The sequence below is a fragment of the Leptidea sinapis genome, chromosome 4 (assembly GCF_905404315.1).
Source record: "Leptidea sinapis chromosome 4, ilLepSina1.1, whole genome shotgun sequence".
Classification (NCBI taxonomy): domain Eukaryota; kingdom Metazoa; phylum Arthropoda; class Insecta; order Lepidoptera; family Pieridae; genus Leptidea; species Leptidea sinapis.
The window spans coordinates 14,575,174-14,592,697 of NC_066268.1; the positions used below are offsets into that span (position 1 = coordinate 14,575,174).

A 17,524-nucleotide genomic window follows, 5' to 3' on the forward strand; every position below is an offset into this window, starting at 1 on the left:
GTTTGATTTTGTCCCACGGAATCGAAACCCCATGGAGATAAGCCAAATTAAATAATATGCCCACATGCAGTTCCTTTATCGCGCTTTGCCATTTACCAACATTTGTAAACTTAGTATACATATAAAGTAAATCCGACATTATTAGTTTACGTAAACGAAATTATGTAACAAACATTAACTCCATTATCAAATCAATCTAATTTAAAAGCGTATAGTAATAACAATCAATAAATTAAAATTTATTGGCACCTATTATCAATATTTTATTTATTAATAGTTATTACTAATGAAGAACATGCGAATAGTGCCTAATAATATCCAAAAAAAAAGGTATTTAAAATGTAATGCTTCATCTGTCATTATTTATAACTAATAAAACTTTTATGTATATTATATATACACCAAACGATCATTTATTTATAATATTGAAAAATATCAGTAAACGTGTCCTTGTTAACTCCACTTAATATACCTATTTGCTTAATTACTTAAAATTTATCTTTAATTATGCATAACATTAATACACACATGTAACTGCATAGATAGAATTGCATTTTTTATGCGCAAACGCAATTTACTGTATAATAGCTGCGTCTCTGTTCAACATCGGTGTCATACTTTATATGTCATGGTCTCGTGCTGCTCGATCGCACTTGTAGGCCACAAAGCATCGTTTTTACAATGTCATGTATCGACTTTCGCAACATAGGTACACAATTACTGTTGATTTTTATCGATATAACTGTTTTGGCTGTATAATAGGATTGTTGCCTCTTTGTATTTAAAAAGCGAAGCCGGCGACGATTAGCCGTAGAGCAACCAACGAATAGCTCAAGTCATCAAGACGTTCTAAATTTAAAAACGCATTATTGCCGAATCATCTGAATGCTGTTTTTTCAGAAAATTGTTATGAATTAACAATATTGTGCCAATTTGGAAATGTCTAGTCTCAAATAATGTTTATAGAGGTATGTACATAACAATTCGTAGTAATTTTGTAGTAACAAATTATTTGAAAACTTCATAATTCATATATGAACACAGGATTGAGGATATACATCCATTTAACAAAGGCTACATACAGGTATTGTCAAGGCACAGAATAGGCACTTCCCGCGTGAGAACTTGGCAAGGTTAAGTGTGGCAACGTTATCGTTGCTAAACGTATTTACAACACAGCCTGTTAGTTGTTACCGACACAGCTACTCGTGTACCTTTAAGCAGCTATTACGCTATACAATTAATGCCCTAACTCAATTTTCAAAATGGCGCCTATTTATCCCTGTTGTAATCGTGAAGTTTAATTTGAACAAATTCATATTTTAATATTTGATAGTAATTTGTAGAAACAGAAAAAACCTTAGTTAACCTTAAAAAGTGTGTTTTGTACACTGTGTAGGATTGCATGTCAAATATGTTAAAAGATATTATTTTTAGAAGGTTCATTTGCATTAGTGTAGTCTATAATTTACACATTAGGTTTGATATATTATTATGTTAGTTTTACACGAGGCATCGTACGCTAAATATGGCCTTCTCATTGACATTGTGAAACTGATAACACATCAAACTGTCGAATGTCATAACAAGGCTAGCTGGCCCCCCTACCACTCCCCCCACTAAGCCAGCGTCATCGAGAATGTAGCAAGTTCATTGCTGCTCACGAACGTTGTAAGTAAAGCTATCGTAAACAAAGCAACATAATTATGTAGAGAAAATACGCGACATACAAGGCGTAACAGATTTAGTGCCGTTTGATAGATTTTCAAATTTGCTTAGTGTAGGTAAATACATTTGGCACAGTCTGATAAAAATTTTCAATTTATTACCTGGTACAATTCTAGTTTGAATAGTTCTAATGTGGATTGAAAAATAAATTCTGAACATTTTCGTAAATTATTAGATATATAAAATACATGCAAAATATTTACGCCAACAACATATACAAACAAGATATTTAAAAGTAGGTTAGTTGCCGAATCGTCTCGAGCAAAACATTATCAATTGTGAATTCTTATCGGAACTTTTTCGCAACTTAAAATAGGTCATAATATTATAAACTAATTCAATAAACGTCTAAATCAAAGTTTTGTTTGAAAAGTATTTTCGTAAGTCGTGATTCATTTACAGACGGGCGGAAAAGATTCGGAATATATTTACAAAGTCGTTGACATTTCGTTCCTATTCTAAAATAAGTATTCAGTGACCACTCAGCCCAAAATAATCTCGGACATAATACAGACATAAAACATAATAAGACATAAAACAAAATAAAACAGGACCATTAATAACATCCGTTATGTTTACGTCACACAATTTAAGTACATATATTATAATAAGTAATATACATTTACCAAAAAAGGTTTATAACACAAGTGAGAACTATGCTGAACTCTGAATTATTTTCTATCGCCTATAAGAAAATATGTTTAAAATAAAAACAGAACCTTGGCACAGCCCGGTGGACATTAAAGCTCAGATATAACCCGCATCTTCAATTCCGTTTGAAGCTATCTTCTTATTCGCAGAGGGTCAAGCCTTATTCACTTAATGTCTCGCTTCGTTATTCATTTAGGAGCCCTTTTATACTGTTTCTTTGAGTACTAGACATCTTTTGTATTTCAAGACCGGTACTTGTATTCAACTTAAATAACAACTGCGTAGTTAGGTCATAGACATTTTGTACTGGACTTTTTATTATGTAAGATCTTAGGCTTACAAAGAAATTTGCAGAAATGTTTTTTATATTAACAATTATCCGTTAGAATATTAAATACAAACATTGAATATTTCCAAACTGATTGTTAAAATCATATCAATAGGACCTACCTCAGTTCCAAAGTATAACAAGTCAAAAATTCAGTAAGTTTGAGATAAGTATGAGAAATTGTTCCATAAACGATAGCGTACTATTAACACAGCGAAACAAGTCGATAAGTGAATGCAGATTAGTTGTTACTTCCAAAATGTCTTCATAAGTCTAGAATATTTTCGTTTCAAACAGTAACAACTCGAGATCTTTTCTTTTAGAACCTTTTTCTAAATTGTTACCCTTTGGAACTGAGGTATCGATATATTGATTTCAATAGAAATGGTTTATTCCAGCCCTAGAACTTGTATTCAGACTAGTTACTTCCAGTTTATCCGAGGAGTAGTGTTGTGTCTATAATGATGTTAATAAACACGGTGTAAGATCAAGCTAACAAAGCATACGCTTGAATTAACGCGTTTACTAAAGTTCGCGCATATAAAGTTTAAATTTATCAAGTTGTTCTATAAAATGATTGAGTTTATGACATGAGAGAGGTGTACCAACAAAATCTCTACAATCTATTCTAAAGGACTTTGGCCTATCTAAATCTGCAGAACTAGAACGGACTTCTAAAGTTGCACTACCAGATTCTTACCAAATTTGGCTAGGCAGAGAGAGCAACGCTAATAGTGAAGGGGAGTGCTGATGTAAATCGCCATCAGGGGGCGCCAATAAACCTGCTACCGAGTCACAACTCTCGCTGTTCGGAGTTGCTTGATCTGCCACACGATAGCCGGGCACCCCCATGGTGAATACATGGAGGAAGTTCCTCTCAATTATTTATTACTCGCCTTTATATTTGCTAATATCAATTAACTTAGTTATCGGTTAGTAAAAAAACTTACTCTACTTAAGTAATTTTGGTTAAAAATGTGATACGCCATTATTATAGCACGGATCTTGACCAGTGTCCATGATATACGAAAGAGAAAAGTAAGGGTCTCATTCGCGGGGGAATCGGGGTGAAGTCCATTATAAAAGTACGCTATCATGTACCTGCGCAATTAAATTGCCAACACTTGCTACTAGCGGTCCTATCTGTGTTTTCAAAGATGGCGGTCATGTTCTGGATGTATGTTTCAAGAAGTCTTCTTCTTTCCAGGTAGTATCAAGGGACTGTAGTAGCTTATTACAAGCCCACTACCGCCTCGACGGACATCCACATGTCAATCCCATCCACGAAGTTCTGGTTGGAGACAAACGAGTCTACCTAATATTCCCTCGCTCGCACTCAGATCTACATTCGTATGTCAGAGCGAGAAAGAGGTTACGAGAACATGAAGCTAGGAGACTCTTTAGGCAAATGGCGGAAACTGTAGCAGCGTGTCACGAACAAGGAATCGTGTTACGGGATCTCAAATTGCGGAAATTCGTCTTTGCCGACCCTCAAAGGTAAGTCTCAGAAATTATAATTTTCCATTTAAACTTTTTTCTGTAATATAATATTTCCCTCTAAACTCTTAAGCATATATGAGGATCAAAAATATTGATTTTAAAAATTAACTTTCAAAATTTTACCTTCGCACGACACGCCAGAATCTTGAATATCATCTTCACTATCTGGATGTGTGGCGTTCTGATTTAATATGCTCAAGTAATTTACGCCGAATCTGTGGTGAAGTAAATTAAATTCAACATTGGAAGTGAATTGATGAAATTAGATAATATTTTTCCACATTTAATCCTCCTTAAATTAGCCCTATAAGGTAGCTAAATATCAATATTTCAATACGAAACCTATCCACTGTTGTAATTGCATAAACAATCAATTTATTAAGCAATATTTCATCATTAAGCATAAAGTACGTTTTGAGGTTGCGAACTAAATGTTTAAATAATGAGCCATTGTCAGCATATCCGTTTCTCGTAAAGCCGCAGTTAATATTAAAGAAGTCAATTATCATGTATATACATGATAATTGAAGCTCTTGACGATGTGCGATAGAAGAAAAACAAAAAAGAAACCTTATAAAAGATTATACATTTCTCTAGAATAAAATTCTTATAGACTCCAAATTTATAAGTCAGTAGAGTTACAACTGTTTGTGCTGGCAAGTTTTGTAAGCAGAGAAATCTTGTTTCGCATAAGCAACTTTTGTAATAACTACATCATAATATTTGCGTAGTTATGGCCCTTACTTCCGATTGGGCTCGGAACTTGTAGTAAAACAGCAACCTGACGCAATGTTCATGGTTGTTTCGATAAAGCTGTTTCGTTATTTTCATTAAAGAGCACAACAATAGTTGAATCGATTTCTTTTTTATAGCATAGAGGCTAAGATACATGATCGCTGTCGTCAAATCAATCAATGACTTCCTTTTCACCGCCCAATAGAGATGAGTCGTGAGAAATAGCGTAAAAAGCGCATGAGGTACTAAGGGGAAACGGAAACATGTTGTTTTTTAAGTAGCGCGTCATTTCCTCTTTGTGGCCGATAGTGCCTTGTACGACTGCCGATAAACAGTTATCAAGAAAGCAATTCATTATAGCCATTTACGTGATAAAACTTGGAAGGCGCCTTGTACATGGTAGCACTGGATAGCTAAATATTATCAGCTGAAACATTCCTTGCACATAAATGTTACAATATCATTCAAAGGATAAACTCGGCGAGTTACAAAACATTAACCAACAATATTAATTACGGACAGCCGGTAGTAACTGGCGGATTTTTGAACTTTTGAAATGTTATCTGGCCTCCATTGTTGCGAATATCTCCGGCAATGCTAGGCTCAAGGCGAACAGTGTCATTGCTGCGTACAATACAGCACAATCGGGTCAAGGGTGATCGGCTATGCGCCAGCGCACCGCAACAACATCTCCACAGATAGTACCCTCATTCTGGATGCGGGTACCTGCCTACCCTCATGGGAGCACCTGACCTCAGATCAACCCTTAGTAAACAAGTTACACCTATGCACCCTTCTTCTATAGGTAACGAGTAACGACTACATTCCTATTGATTTCAATAAATTTCATCGTTCACCTGTCCCACATACTTTATCCCGACCTTTACTTTGTTACGTTAATAGGGTTTCTTTGTAAGATATATTGACTGTTACTTTAAAATAGACTTTGTAATGTGAATTCAACTTGTAAAAGAAGTATACATCACGGTGTAGGTATTAGAATTTCGAATAGGCTTGTCTTAGTAATATGTTTCGTACGATACCATTTTATTTGTGAGATCAATGTATCCCCAACTTATTTACGCCTACACAAACGTGAGGGTGACCGTTTTATTTGCTTTCGACGACCCTTGTTCGTTGCCCTTTGTCATTGACATTTTTGGCAGGAGTACACGAGACGTAATAAACTGCAGTCCCAAATGATATCCATTTTAGGTACTAATATCAACCTGCCTTTGAAACGACAGTTGGCTTACAAGAGGAAAGGATAAAATTTAATACCCTTTTTGCGAGTATCATCAAAGCGAGTGTTATCAAAAGCTTCGTTCTCTGAACTAAAAGCTCCCCGTGTTTAAAATCTAAAAACTTTTGCTCGCTACCCTTTACGTAATAACAGCCGCAGAGAGTCGCATCACGACTTGAGGAAGCCTTTTCGATGTGCCTGCTCAAAGCAGGAATTTTAACATTATAGTTTTTATGATATTATCACATTGATATTGCATAACATTATATACTCGTTCCAACATCTGACATTACTTATAAAAACCTTGACCGTTAATGAAGCAGGATATCACAGATGTGTTTCTAGATTTGGCATGTGTCCGAAATCCTGTAATGTTGGGAACGGAAATATAACTTTTTTGTAGAGATTTCCTACGATAGGTCAGGTAGACAGCTGAGAGGATACGAATGATCCAAAAGCCGGAACAGAAAAATATTTAACTTTCCCAGAGAATTTCTCAAATGATATCTAACCGGTCAGCACAAAATTTGCATATGGGCAGCTGACCTTGTTTGGCCCTAATAAATTCTAATGATTATGCACATGTTGAAATGGTCAAGATAATTCTCTTATTCTTTGCGATCGTGAGAATAGCGATCATATTTGGAAGGTGCAATATGAGCAAGTGCCCGCCCTTCGACCTACGTTCTCACGTCTTCTACAAAAGCACCCCTGATCATTAATTCCAGTCATCCGGTAGACTTCTCGGTGCGATCGGTGCTCGGGGTCTCATGTTTTTAAAAGCATCTCATTAATATTGATTCTGTGTTACGGTTCTAAATAGATTTTCTTTGCTCAGTTCGCGTAACTGTATACCACAATAATTATATTAGAAATTGTAAATATATTTTATAAATTAATCACGAGTTCAATAAAAAGTTGCAATTTCATTAGATCGAGTATTCGTATAGAATTAGTTAAGAATTGTGCATATATATGTAGGTACATACATAAGTTGGAATACTTTTATGGAAATAAATGGTTTTTTTCGGTGAATTTGTTACAATATAATGTAGGTAAGTTATTACGAGGAAATGAACAGGTGATTTAGCCAGTCCCAAATATTTTGTAAAGAAACGACAACGATGCAAAGTAACCATTGCAAATTCAATTACTGAAAGCCGGATGTTTCCTTGTAAACCTTTGTATGAATAATCCCTAATTTTGTCAACAACGACCGGAAAACGGAAATATATTCACGTGTTGGAGCATCCATTGTAATAGTTGCATCTTCAATTTTCAACAATGTTTTTTATAATATCTAAAATGCGTCTACACCAGACATTGAGGTGCCCGACTTCCATCTTGCAAAGATACAAAGTGGATCCTTTGTAAATGGGCTCAGGTATAAAACTATCTTCATGACATTGTGCTTACCTGGTCCTGCCTCCTCCGCATAGTAATAATACTGGAATAAAACTCGCAGGTAACAAAACACAATCCACGTTTTTTGCGTAACGTGGATTTCAGAAGCCGGATCGAATACTCGGCAAACAATTGTGTTACAAAGGGTATTTTATTACGCAATCTGACACTTGATAAGGAGCTGCTGTATCATTAGGTTTCTGTAGCGTGTTGCTGACGAAAAGATTGTTTGAGAGTCGCTACTAGTACAGTAAATATGTGTGCAGACGATGCAAATATAATTCGCTAGCCGCGCTGGCAAGCTGAGGCGGATGTGCCAAATGAGTGTTCGATAGTCGCGGTAGACGCCGACATGTCGCATACCAGCCCGGCCACCGCTCACGGCTGACACCACATCTCTACCAATCTTATTTAAACTTCATTTAGAACCGTTTATTCTTAGAACACGCGAGGCATCCTGTAATTTTGTAAACATGCAATCGAAATCAACTCCCAAAACGATTATTGTTGAGCTGGCAGCGAGAACGGTGAGTTATACATGCACCTACATCGGCTATTTTGAAAACGTTTTGAAATGTGTTGCCAATGGTTCGTGGTGCAACTTATTGCTGTATTACAACGCTGTATTTGCATAATATGGGCGCTCCGTAATTCAATAGATATATACCCGTATCTTGTGTTCTGAGATTATAACGATACAGATGTCTTTAGTTGCGTAAGCGTTTCACGAGCTGCGCAATTGTTTTGGCAATGGAAGTGTTGTTACTATGTTGTTTTCACGGGGGATTTAATGCGGGTTTATATAACACGGTTCGGGCGTGCCGGAATTCGGATGTGTATGATGTTCTGGGGCGATCGCTGGTGGCCTCGGTCGAGTTAGTGGCGCGGAGGTCGCCGCAAGTGTGCCAATGTCGCCGACGCAGCCGCGGCGCGAGTCGCGACCGCCTCGCCGGGCGCTCGTGCGGAACCAGTAACAACTGAACTCGTTAAAACCTCACACGATACACAAGTAATGTGAAAGGAATGCTTTCAATCGCAACACCTACGGCGCTTTTTAAATATCGAGTCTGACGAGGACGAGGCGAGGGTTCGTCATCACTATAAATACGCGTTGTTCGCACCTTTTTTGGTGGTACGAAAACACCGGACGCGGCTACCGGATGCGGACCTAGTGCATTGATCTCGGACATACATTACCCTCACTCACTACTCACATCACAATGCGACATTCTGAGAACTGACTACCGAACTCCGCTCACATACAAATAACATTAGAACAACGTATTCACAATAGATGCGTATGACTTATTCCGGTCGCGCCTTTCCACTTGAACCGGTTCGGGGCCTATGATTAATTGGCGACAATTTCTCAATTCGTGTTTAGGTGTTCGCAGCTGAGAAACGCAAGACTATTAAATCGATCTGGTTGCGTAAAACAAAGGTCTGCGAAACCTTGTGCAAGCCCGGCTGCGCCCGCGCTGAGCCGACATATCTACGGATTTGCGTAACCGCGCACTTATCCACAGATATACCAGCGTTGTGACATGCATCGTTCGGCTACGAGTACGTACCCGCTCGCTATCAATAACCGAAAATAGCCGAAGAAATCTAAGCTCATACAAGCCTTGCACAACATGCTTTTGAAATCAATATATGTAATTTAGATGAATGTATGCTATACCCTTATTCGTGTATTAATACTTGGTGGCTAACTATGGGCCTTATGGGGAAGCTCACGGTCGCTCAGAGGGCAATGGAGAGGGCTGTGCTCGGAGTTCGCCTGCGAGATCGAAATGTGGAGATCCGTAGGAGAACAAAATTTGGGGGAGGCCTTTGTCCAGCAGTGGACGTCTTCCGGATGAAAGGATGATGATGCTATACCCCATTTTATGCCTCTATTCACTACACAAAACTCACGAATGAAAAACAAATGAACTTGCAATAGTCTAGAGCAAAGTGAAAGCCCACATCACAAAGGATATCCCGTATGTGTACTAAGTTATACTGTAAATAGTTTCCATTCGCTGAAGCCTAACGAACTATATGGGTTCCAGGACACATAAGTCCGCAAAAAAACGCCACGCGACCAGTAAATGCTTTCATTACACCCCAGGCAAAAAGCGTGCACGTGGCAGTCGGTCTGAAGACGAGTTCGCTCATAATTGTTCCCCCAGACACCGTCTCACAAGAGCGCTCGCGAGGAACGTAGCCACTGAACGTGAAAGAGACACGCGTCTTGCATTTCTTTTATATTCTCACTTAGATACAATTTAACATTGAAAGCACATGAAGGACTCAGAACTATAGGCTATTTCTTGATAGTGAAGCTATTAACTATAATCATTTATTAAGGATCACGTTTTATTTGAATTCTATTTTATATTCAAAATAAGATTTTAAATAATATATTTAACGTCTAAGAACTACCACCCATTCGAAAATTTATGCTCTGAGAAGAATTTCGTCACAATTCCCAAACGTTCTTTAACAATTTTCTCTCTTTTCTTTTTCTCAGAATCATATCATGTTATTAAAATACATTGCCCAACTAAAGAATTACAAACTTAACTGTAGTTAAACAAGGGAGTCGTTCTTTCAGTTCATGAAACATCCTAACAATAAAAATTAAAATATATCATTGATAATTAGTTAAAGAGCGAGCTTGGTAACTTTGTTATCTTAAGAATGGGTATATTGAACTCTGCGGCTAAGATCAACAATGGTACACACTCACCGGATTACGCAGCACTTTCTTTAACAACTTTTATTTTCGTGGTATAAATAACTGGGCCGTAATGGCCGGGCTTCGAGGAACAATGTAGCCATGAATCAGGGTATGACATTGCAATGATGAATGCAAGGGGCTGCGTCATAGCTATGACGTCATCGGAGAGGGAAGGCTAACAAAGAGGGTTCGGGATGAATCATAGAAAAATACCCCTCAATATTCTATTTTTGTAGCCCTCTTTCAAATTTAAGTGGCATTATGTTTAAAATAGGTGATAGGTATATGCGGTTCTTTATTGATATTATTGTATAGTGCTCGAAATTGTGTTTATCTTATCTTAAGTGTTTATATTATCTTTCCGTTGTACTCCTGATATGCAAATACCTACTTATGTTGCGAAAAATATTGTAGCTAAAATTTGTCAGACGTAACATAAATCATTGGACAAAAACACATAAAAAGCATCGCCCCAAGTCTCGAGCGATTTGTATTTATGCACATACAAAAACAAAAAATTCAACAGTTTTCAACGGTGCGGGGCTTTCGATAAGGTTTCATGGAAGCGAAAATGATCTTGCAAGAGTAAACTATGTAGTTTGTGTTTGCATTAAAATATCACAAAAAAGTGATATTTTTTTTTTGGTTGCAACATTTGTAAATCGCAGTAGTAAAAAAATAACCCAATTTATATAATTGGTATGCAATAAATTTCTTCTTTAAATAGATATTATTTAAAAAAAATATTACCTTTATGAGATCGTTGTAATGACATAGCAAGTTATTAAATGTTGTACTCTAACTCTAGTTATATATTGCTGTCACCGTTTAATGACAAGATCTTATCCATAGTTTTTGTCCAATGCTTTATGTCGATAGGTTATTGAAATGTAAGTAAGCGTAAAAGGATAGAAAGTTAAACTAAGGATAGATAGGTTATTGAAAACGGCCGTAAATAAATCTTTAGAGAAATCTTTGAAATGTGATTATAACTTCCTTTTAAATTTTGTGAAATTTATTCTCAGAAGGATCCTTAATTTTTTCGTTTATCTCATGACTACTTTTAAATATATTCAAGTTTTCCGTTGGTTCTCGTTCACTCTGGAAGAGTTTGCGACCGCAGCTAGTGGATTTATGTCCGTATGCACAGTATTACAGGCGAATGACCTGGCTACCTGTTTAGTCGCTAGCTTTTTTGTTTAGCTTTCAAAAGCTTGCTTTGAACCAATTTCGCTGAAGCGAGACCTGACAGTTGACAACAAATGCAAGGCAGCCATTTGACCCAAGTATGAGCCTGGATACGTCGAAACGTACACGTTTACGACTCTGAAAAGTAGGTAGATTTGTTTCCCATTGCTGTTTGCCTGGTATTTCCCCTTATTTCACTTTAAATTTAGATAAAAATAGACTTTCACGGTACAATGAGGTTGGTCACGGTATGTTGGAGTTCGAAGGGTCCATATTGTACAGAAAAAGGACGTTCACCTTGTAGAGATTTCAATCCATGATATTTATGTAAATCTTTATGGCTTCGTATAAATATGTATAACTTATATAATTAATTACTATTATAACAGGAGTAGCCCTTTCTATCTGAATTCATATAAAATGAAAATGTATTTTTATTTCTCTATTTTAAAGGCTATATTACGCTTGGACACCACGGTGCCGCAACCAGTCGCCGCTACCAACAAAATATATAGAGCTCTATAGAGTCACTCACCTGGTGTCCGTTTGGTTACGCAACCAATTTGGTCGCGCGACCAGCTCGGACGCGTCTTGTCTCTGGTGTCTGTATGGTGTCTACTTTTGTAGCTTACGAACACTGTAAAATATAACCCTAATGCCAGAGGAATGACAAAAGCGTTGCCAATCTTATAAAGCGTCGCATAGACGTAAACACATAGGTGAGGGTCGAACCGAGGGCACAGTAGTGAGAGTCAACTGTTCTACCTACTGCGTCACAGACGCTGCAACCTACTACTTCTATAACGAACAATAGAATCACTTGAATGCCAAATAATAACTTTTTAACATCATAATAATTTCTCTTGCGAATTTCTATTAATAAACTTTATAAGGTTGCGGAGGAGGCGCTCATGACGTTTGTGCCTTGATCTGATTCGAGCGCTGTCACTTGTATATGACCCACGTCACGCAAGATATTTCAGTGGGATGTTTCAATGTTAATTTTGTACGTGAACATTGTTTTCAAATTGACGTTAGGAAACAATTTGTGGGGACAACTAATAAATCGTGCTTCGAGTAATCTTTAGTAAATGTCTCTATCTATCTATCTATCTATCTATCTATAGAAACTTTATTGATAGGTATTTGAAAAACATTTTGATTACCGCCAATTTGAATAAAACATACGCTTGTTGAAGCCATCGAACCGGTCTGCAAGTGGTCAGAATTATGATGAGTTTGAGAGTCGCTTCAGACGCCACCGTCATTACTGCGCCGGTTCATTGTCTGAAATAATCCATACTCGGAGTTCTAACTCGATTACATTTCAATATTTGGTACGGACTGCGAACTTTTACGTCAAGTCAGCTAAGTCTTATAATATAGCAACTGGAACTAATATATATATATATATATATATATTTAAATGAATTGCTGTTTGTTCGTCTCGCTAAAACTCGAGAACGGCTGGACCGATTTGGCTAATTTTGGTCTTGAATTATTTGTGGAAGTCCAGAGAAGGTTTAAAAGGTGAATAAATAGGAAAATGCTGCTAAATTAAATAAAAACAATATTTTTTTTTTTCCTTTAATGTGTCCTACATAATTTCTATGAGAGAATTTATTGACGCACGGTTTGACAGTTCTGCTGTGAAACATTTTCATTACGACAGCAGGGTGCATAATTTACGAAGTAATTGTTGATGTTATGATATATTATTGACAAATTCATAAAAAAACATTATTTTATTTATTATATACAGAACAACGTCTGTCGGGTCAGCTAGTAAGACAGTAAAAAACAGACAAAGTATATGAGATGAAATTAATTTTATCATAACATTTTATCATTGGTTTTCTAGCAAGGTAGGCATTGTCGTAGATCTAACTGGTTGTAGTTGAGCTTTGGAATATGCAAAGATTGCTTACCGTAGGTATCTAGTGTCTAGCGTAAAGAAAAATTTTAAAATATTTTAAAAATGAGTGAATGCAATTCAATAGAAATTTGGTTATAAACAAATTAAACTAAATTAACTTCAACACCGTAGTCCGTAGTCGTCTGTATCGATCACGAAATAAAGAATATATTCGTGTCACGGCGTCTGTCCTGTTAAGTTTCCTCTTTGTTTAATCACAATTGAATTTAAAATGCGCTCACCTCGATAATGAACCTACGGCCATTTATAACTGTATTTTACATACCACTTATACAACTTCCTTTCCTAAACTGGTCATTTGAAATTCAGTGTTCCTCGTGTTAAATCCTGCGTCATTGTGCTGTATATAATTCTATCATTTGACTATCAAATATGACAACTGATATCCTGTCAAGAAGTTATTCAGATATTCTGGCCGCGGCGGAAATCAAACCTACATGTATTATTGATAATATAACAAAGCGTACAGATATGTTTACGAAAGTTGATACGAAAACATGTAATAAAAATATCACTATGTGTCAGTGTACTAATAATAATGATATCATTTCCGCGTTATTTGGTTATTCTCTCAGTAATATTGTAATAAGTATATCATATTTAATAAGATAATCAAGCTTATATGTATTTATATACATATTTCAACGAAAGCCGACAGTGATATTTAATGTGTAATATATCAAAATTCGGTACTTGATATTTGGTAATGCTAAATTTTGTACAAAGATCTTTCTGGTAGGAAACTCCTGATAAGAATAATAATAATATTGACACACTTTTTACTTAAATTATCTTGCCCCAAATTAGGCATATATAGCCTGTGTTATGGGTTGCAAGACAACGATATATTTAATACAATATACTTACTTAAATATACAATATCCGGACGACCGAGCCTTGCTCGGATTTTTAAGAATGTACAAAACTTAAACAAAAAAAAAACTAATAGGACATCTGGATTCGAACCGGGGTCTTCTGCTATCCGGATCACCCAATGTCCCATCTGAGCTATAATAGTCTTGTATATAGTGGCGAAATTTACCTACCATTACTACCATTTATATATATATATATATACAAGAATTGCTCGTTTAAAGATATAAGATAAATACATATAAACATCCATGACTCGGAAACAAACATCCATATTCATCATATAAATGCTTGCACCTACCGGGATTCGAACCCGGGACCTTTAGCTTAGTAGCTAGAATAGCTAACCACTCGGCTATACAGGTCGTACTGATAAGAAGTACAGACTATTTGGTTTTATTTCATATATGTTAAGGAACATTGAAGAATATTTATTGATCGAAAGCCCAAACAAACTTTGAACTATTCCGCTCTATAAAATATTTTGATTCGCGTAAATCCCGACCATTTTCCTCTCATCAGAGCGTTACTAAGAACGCTTCTTAATTACCAATGGAATTGTTTCCGTCATAAATGTTGATAAGTAAGAGTGTTAATGAAGTACGTAATGGTTGACATCATCTGAATATCTTCTAGGGAATTTCCGCGACATAATTTTCCGGTAATATCCGGCCTTAGTTACTGAGTATTTATTAATAGCTTGGCATTTATAACTAAGTTTAAATCAATCATAAAATCGGTAAATGACGCGAAACTCAAGTAGAAACATGTTAAGTGTGAATTGAACGATCCATTACATAAACGGGTTTTCAAATTATTCATTTTTTTTTACTAAGGTCGCCATAATTGTATCGACATTCATAGAAAAAAATATTTCTACGTTTATGACTTTATTTTCCTTTTCATTGTTTTCAGTAGCAGAGCGAAAATGGTTTCTTTAATTGTTTCGTATTATTTTTCTCAAATTGTTTCTGAGATTGTAAACAATGGTATTCAATGAATTAGGTATATTAATTAAATAATTTCTAACACAAGTTACTTTTTCTGAATGGTGTTATTTAAGATTACATCATAAAATATGTGTCTACTGACCCAGTCTATGCATTAATTTAAGACTTCACAATCAGAAGTACTTACCTAGTTAATATTGTTCATAATGTAAAACTTGCCTGTACTAAAAATGAAAATTTAGCTTATAATACTCAGTACATATATTTTTTTCTGTAGACATCCAAGCTAACAGAATCTTCTGATCTGATCATTTACAATGTTTCGAGGTGATTGTCCTGTCGTGTGCAGCGTAGGATCGTCCTAACTGGAGTGACGTCACGTCCCGCGGTCACTTAGAGGACGTGACGCAAACGGCAAGACACCTCCGCGTGATTATGTTAATAAAGTCATTTATTTCACAGAAAAACGTGATCTTAGCAAACACTACATAATTATTTTTAAACTAAATATTTATTTTGAATGAACTCATAAATATTTGTCATAATGGAGTTTGCCGTCATATTAAAATATATCGTTTAGAGCAAATAGTGCATCGTTAATTGCAGTTGATCTGAAATGGATCGAATTAACAACCGGTTTCTAGCCAGACTAGAGGTCGGTTATTTATTCTGAATGAGTTTTAAACATTTTCAATTTTATTACGTTGTGTTAAGAGTTTAAATTCCTCGGATGTTGGGAGCTATATGTAATACGCAGTGCCTATAAACGAGTGAAGGCTACAAAGCTTGCGAATACAAGTTTAAAAGTTTTGTATCGCTTTTATAAATAGATTGCTTAATTTAACACGAGTGCTTTAAAATTATAAGTTTTTTTATTAAAAATAACTAAATCTTTTAAATAAGCGTGGATTAAATGTTAAAACATATTCAAAGAAACATAGATCCTTGTCTAAAAAAAAAGGACCGCTTTTCGTACAAAGTTGTGGAGTAGTTGAATTGAATGGCCGTTTTGGCGTCACAATGACATTGAAATAAGTTGCGTTGCGAAACCATATTCTTTTTGTGCTCTCGACCTCGGCTGACTGATTGAAGAATACGTATAATATGAGACCGAGTGGTCTCCCTTGGCGGTCACTGGTTGCGTAACGCCGGGACAATAATTATATCGATATATTACAAAGAGTGTCTGAACACGAAGGTTTTCAGCCAGTGTGTGTTGCTAGTGATGACTTACGGTATGTAGACGTGGTCGCTATGTGCCTGATCGCTCAGAGGGCAATGGAAAGACTGTGCTCGGAGTGTGCCTGCCGAGGGGATGTAGTAGGAGAACCAAAGTTACCGACATAGACCAAATTATTGCCAATCTGAAGTGGCAGTGGGCAGGGCACATCGTTGGAGCAGTAAAGTCCTCGAATGGCGACCACGTACATTAAACGCCGTGTTGGTAGGACTCCCACAAGAAAGCCTTTGTCCAATAATGGACGTCTTCCGGCTGATGATAATTACAAAAGTAGCAGCCTCTCCTGACTTGTCCGGGTGAAATCAATACAGGCAAACAAGTAAAATGTCACACTGTTTCATACAAAGTGCTTCTATGTCGTAAAATTAAGAATTAGATACTCTAGCAAGTTCATTTGTCCTTAAAAAATTCATATTTTTTTAATTTTATATGATATATTAAATTTAAACTGGTCTGTTTAAATTAAAATGTCCAAAATATTTTTTTTTTACTTAAAAAAAATTGCTTATAATAAAGCAAGGTTCTAATATATTACAAACACACTGAGAAGTTTTAGAATCTGGCGCAAGGTTAAGAGATCCTAAGGGCACATTATGTGACGTCATAATAACCCTGATTCATTTAATTATAACGTTTCTAGTGTCACTAAGCAGTTTTACTGAAAATCAATTAATTTTGGAAATTAATATGAAGCGATGAGAGTTTATAATATATACATAAGTAAATTCCCCGTTTGTGTTTGCTTTACTTAAATCGTCATTAGTATAATGATTGACGACAAAAATAGTCCTTGTACAGTACCATTAACAACCGTGTAAGCCAACCAAAAATATAATGATTATATTTTTTTGAACTTAAAATAAATCTAGCATAATTCTTCAATAATGACGATGACGGATTGTACTAACAGTTATTGCAGTACTGTTGGCAAAAACAGTAATATTACTTCTTGATTGAAGAACAATTTAGCTCTTCACGTGACCAAAAGATTTTATATGATTAAGTTTGTTCTGATCTCTTACG

The 17,524-nt window shown here is 35.9% G+C and overlaps 1 protein-coding gene across 2 annotated transcripts in view; it reads left to right on the forward strand.

Annotated features, from left to right (window-relative positions):
- Positions 1–17,524, forward strand: part of LOC126979915 (tribbles homolog 2-like) — a 38,585-nt gene that overhangs the window by 1,378 nt on the left and 19,683 nt on the right. Inside the window, exon 3 of one of the 2 annotated variants that reach the window (XM_050829509.1) lies at positions 3,915–4,204. In XM_050829509.1, the coding sequence (XP_050685466.1) occupies positions 3,915–4,204 (290 nt within the window). Of the gene's footprint in view, positions 1–3,914; positions 4,209–17,524 lie in introns of those variants that run through there. The other variant, XM_050829510.1, reaches the window with a different exon arrangement.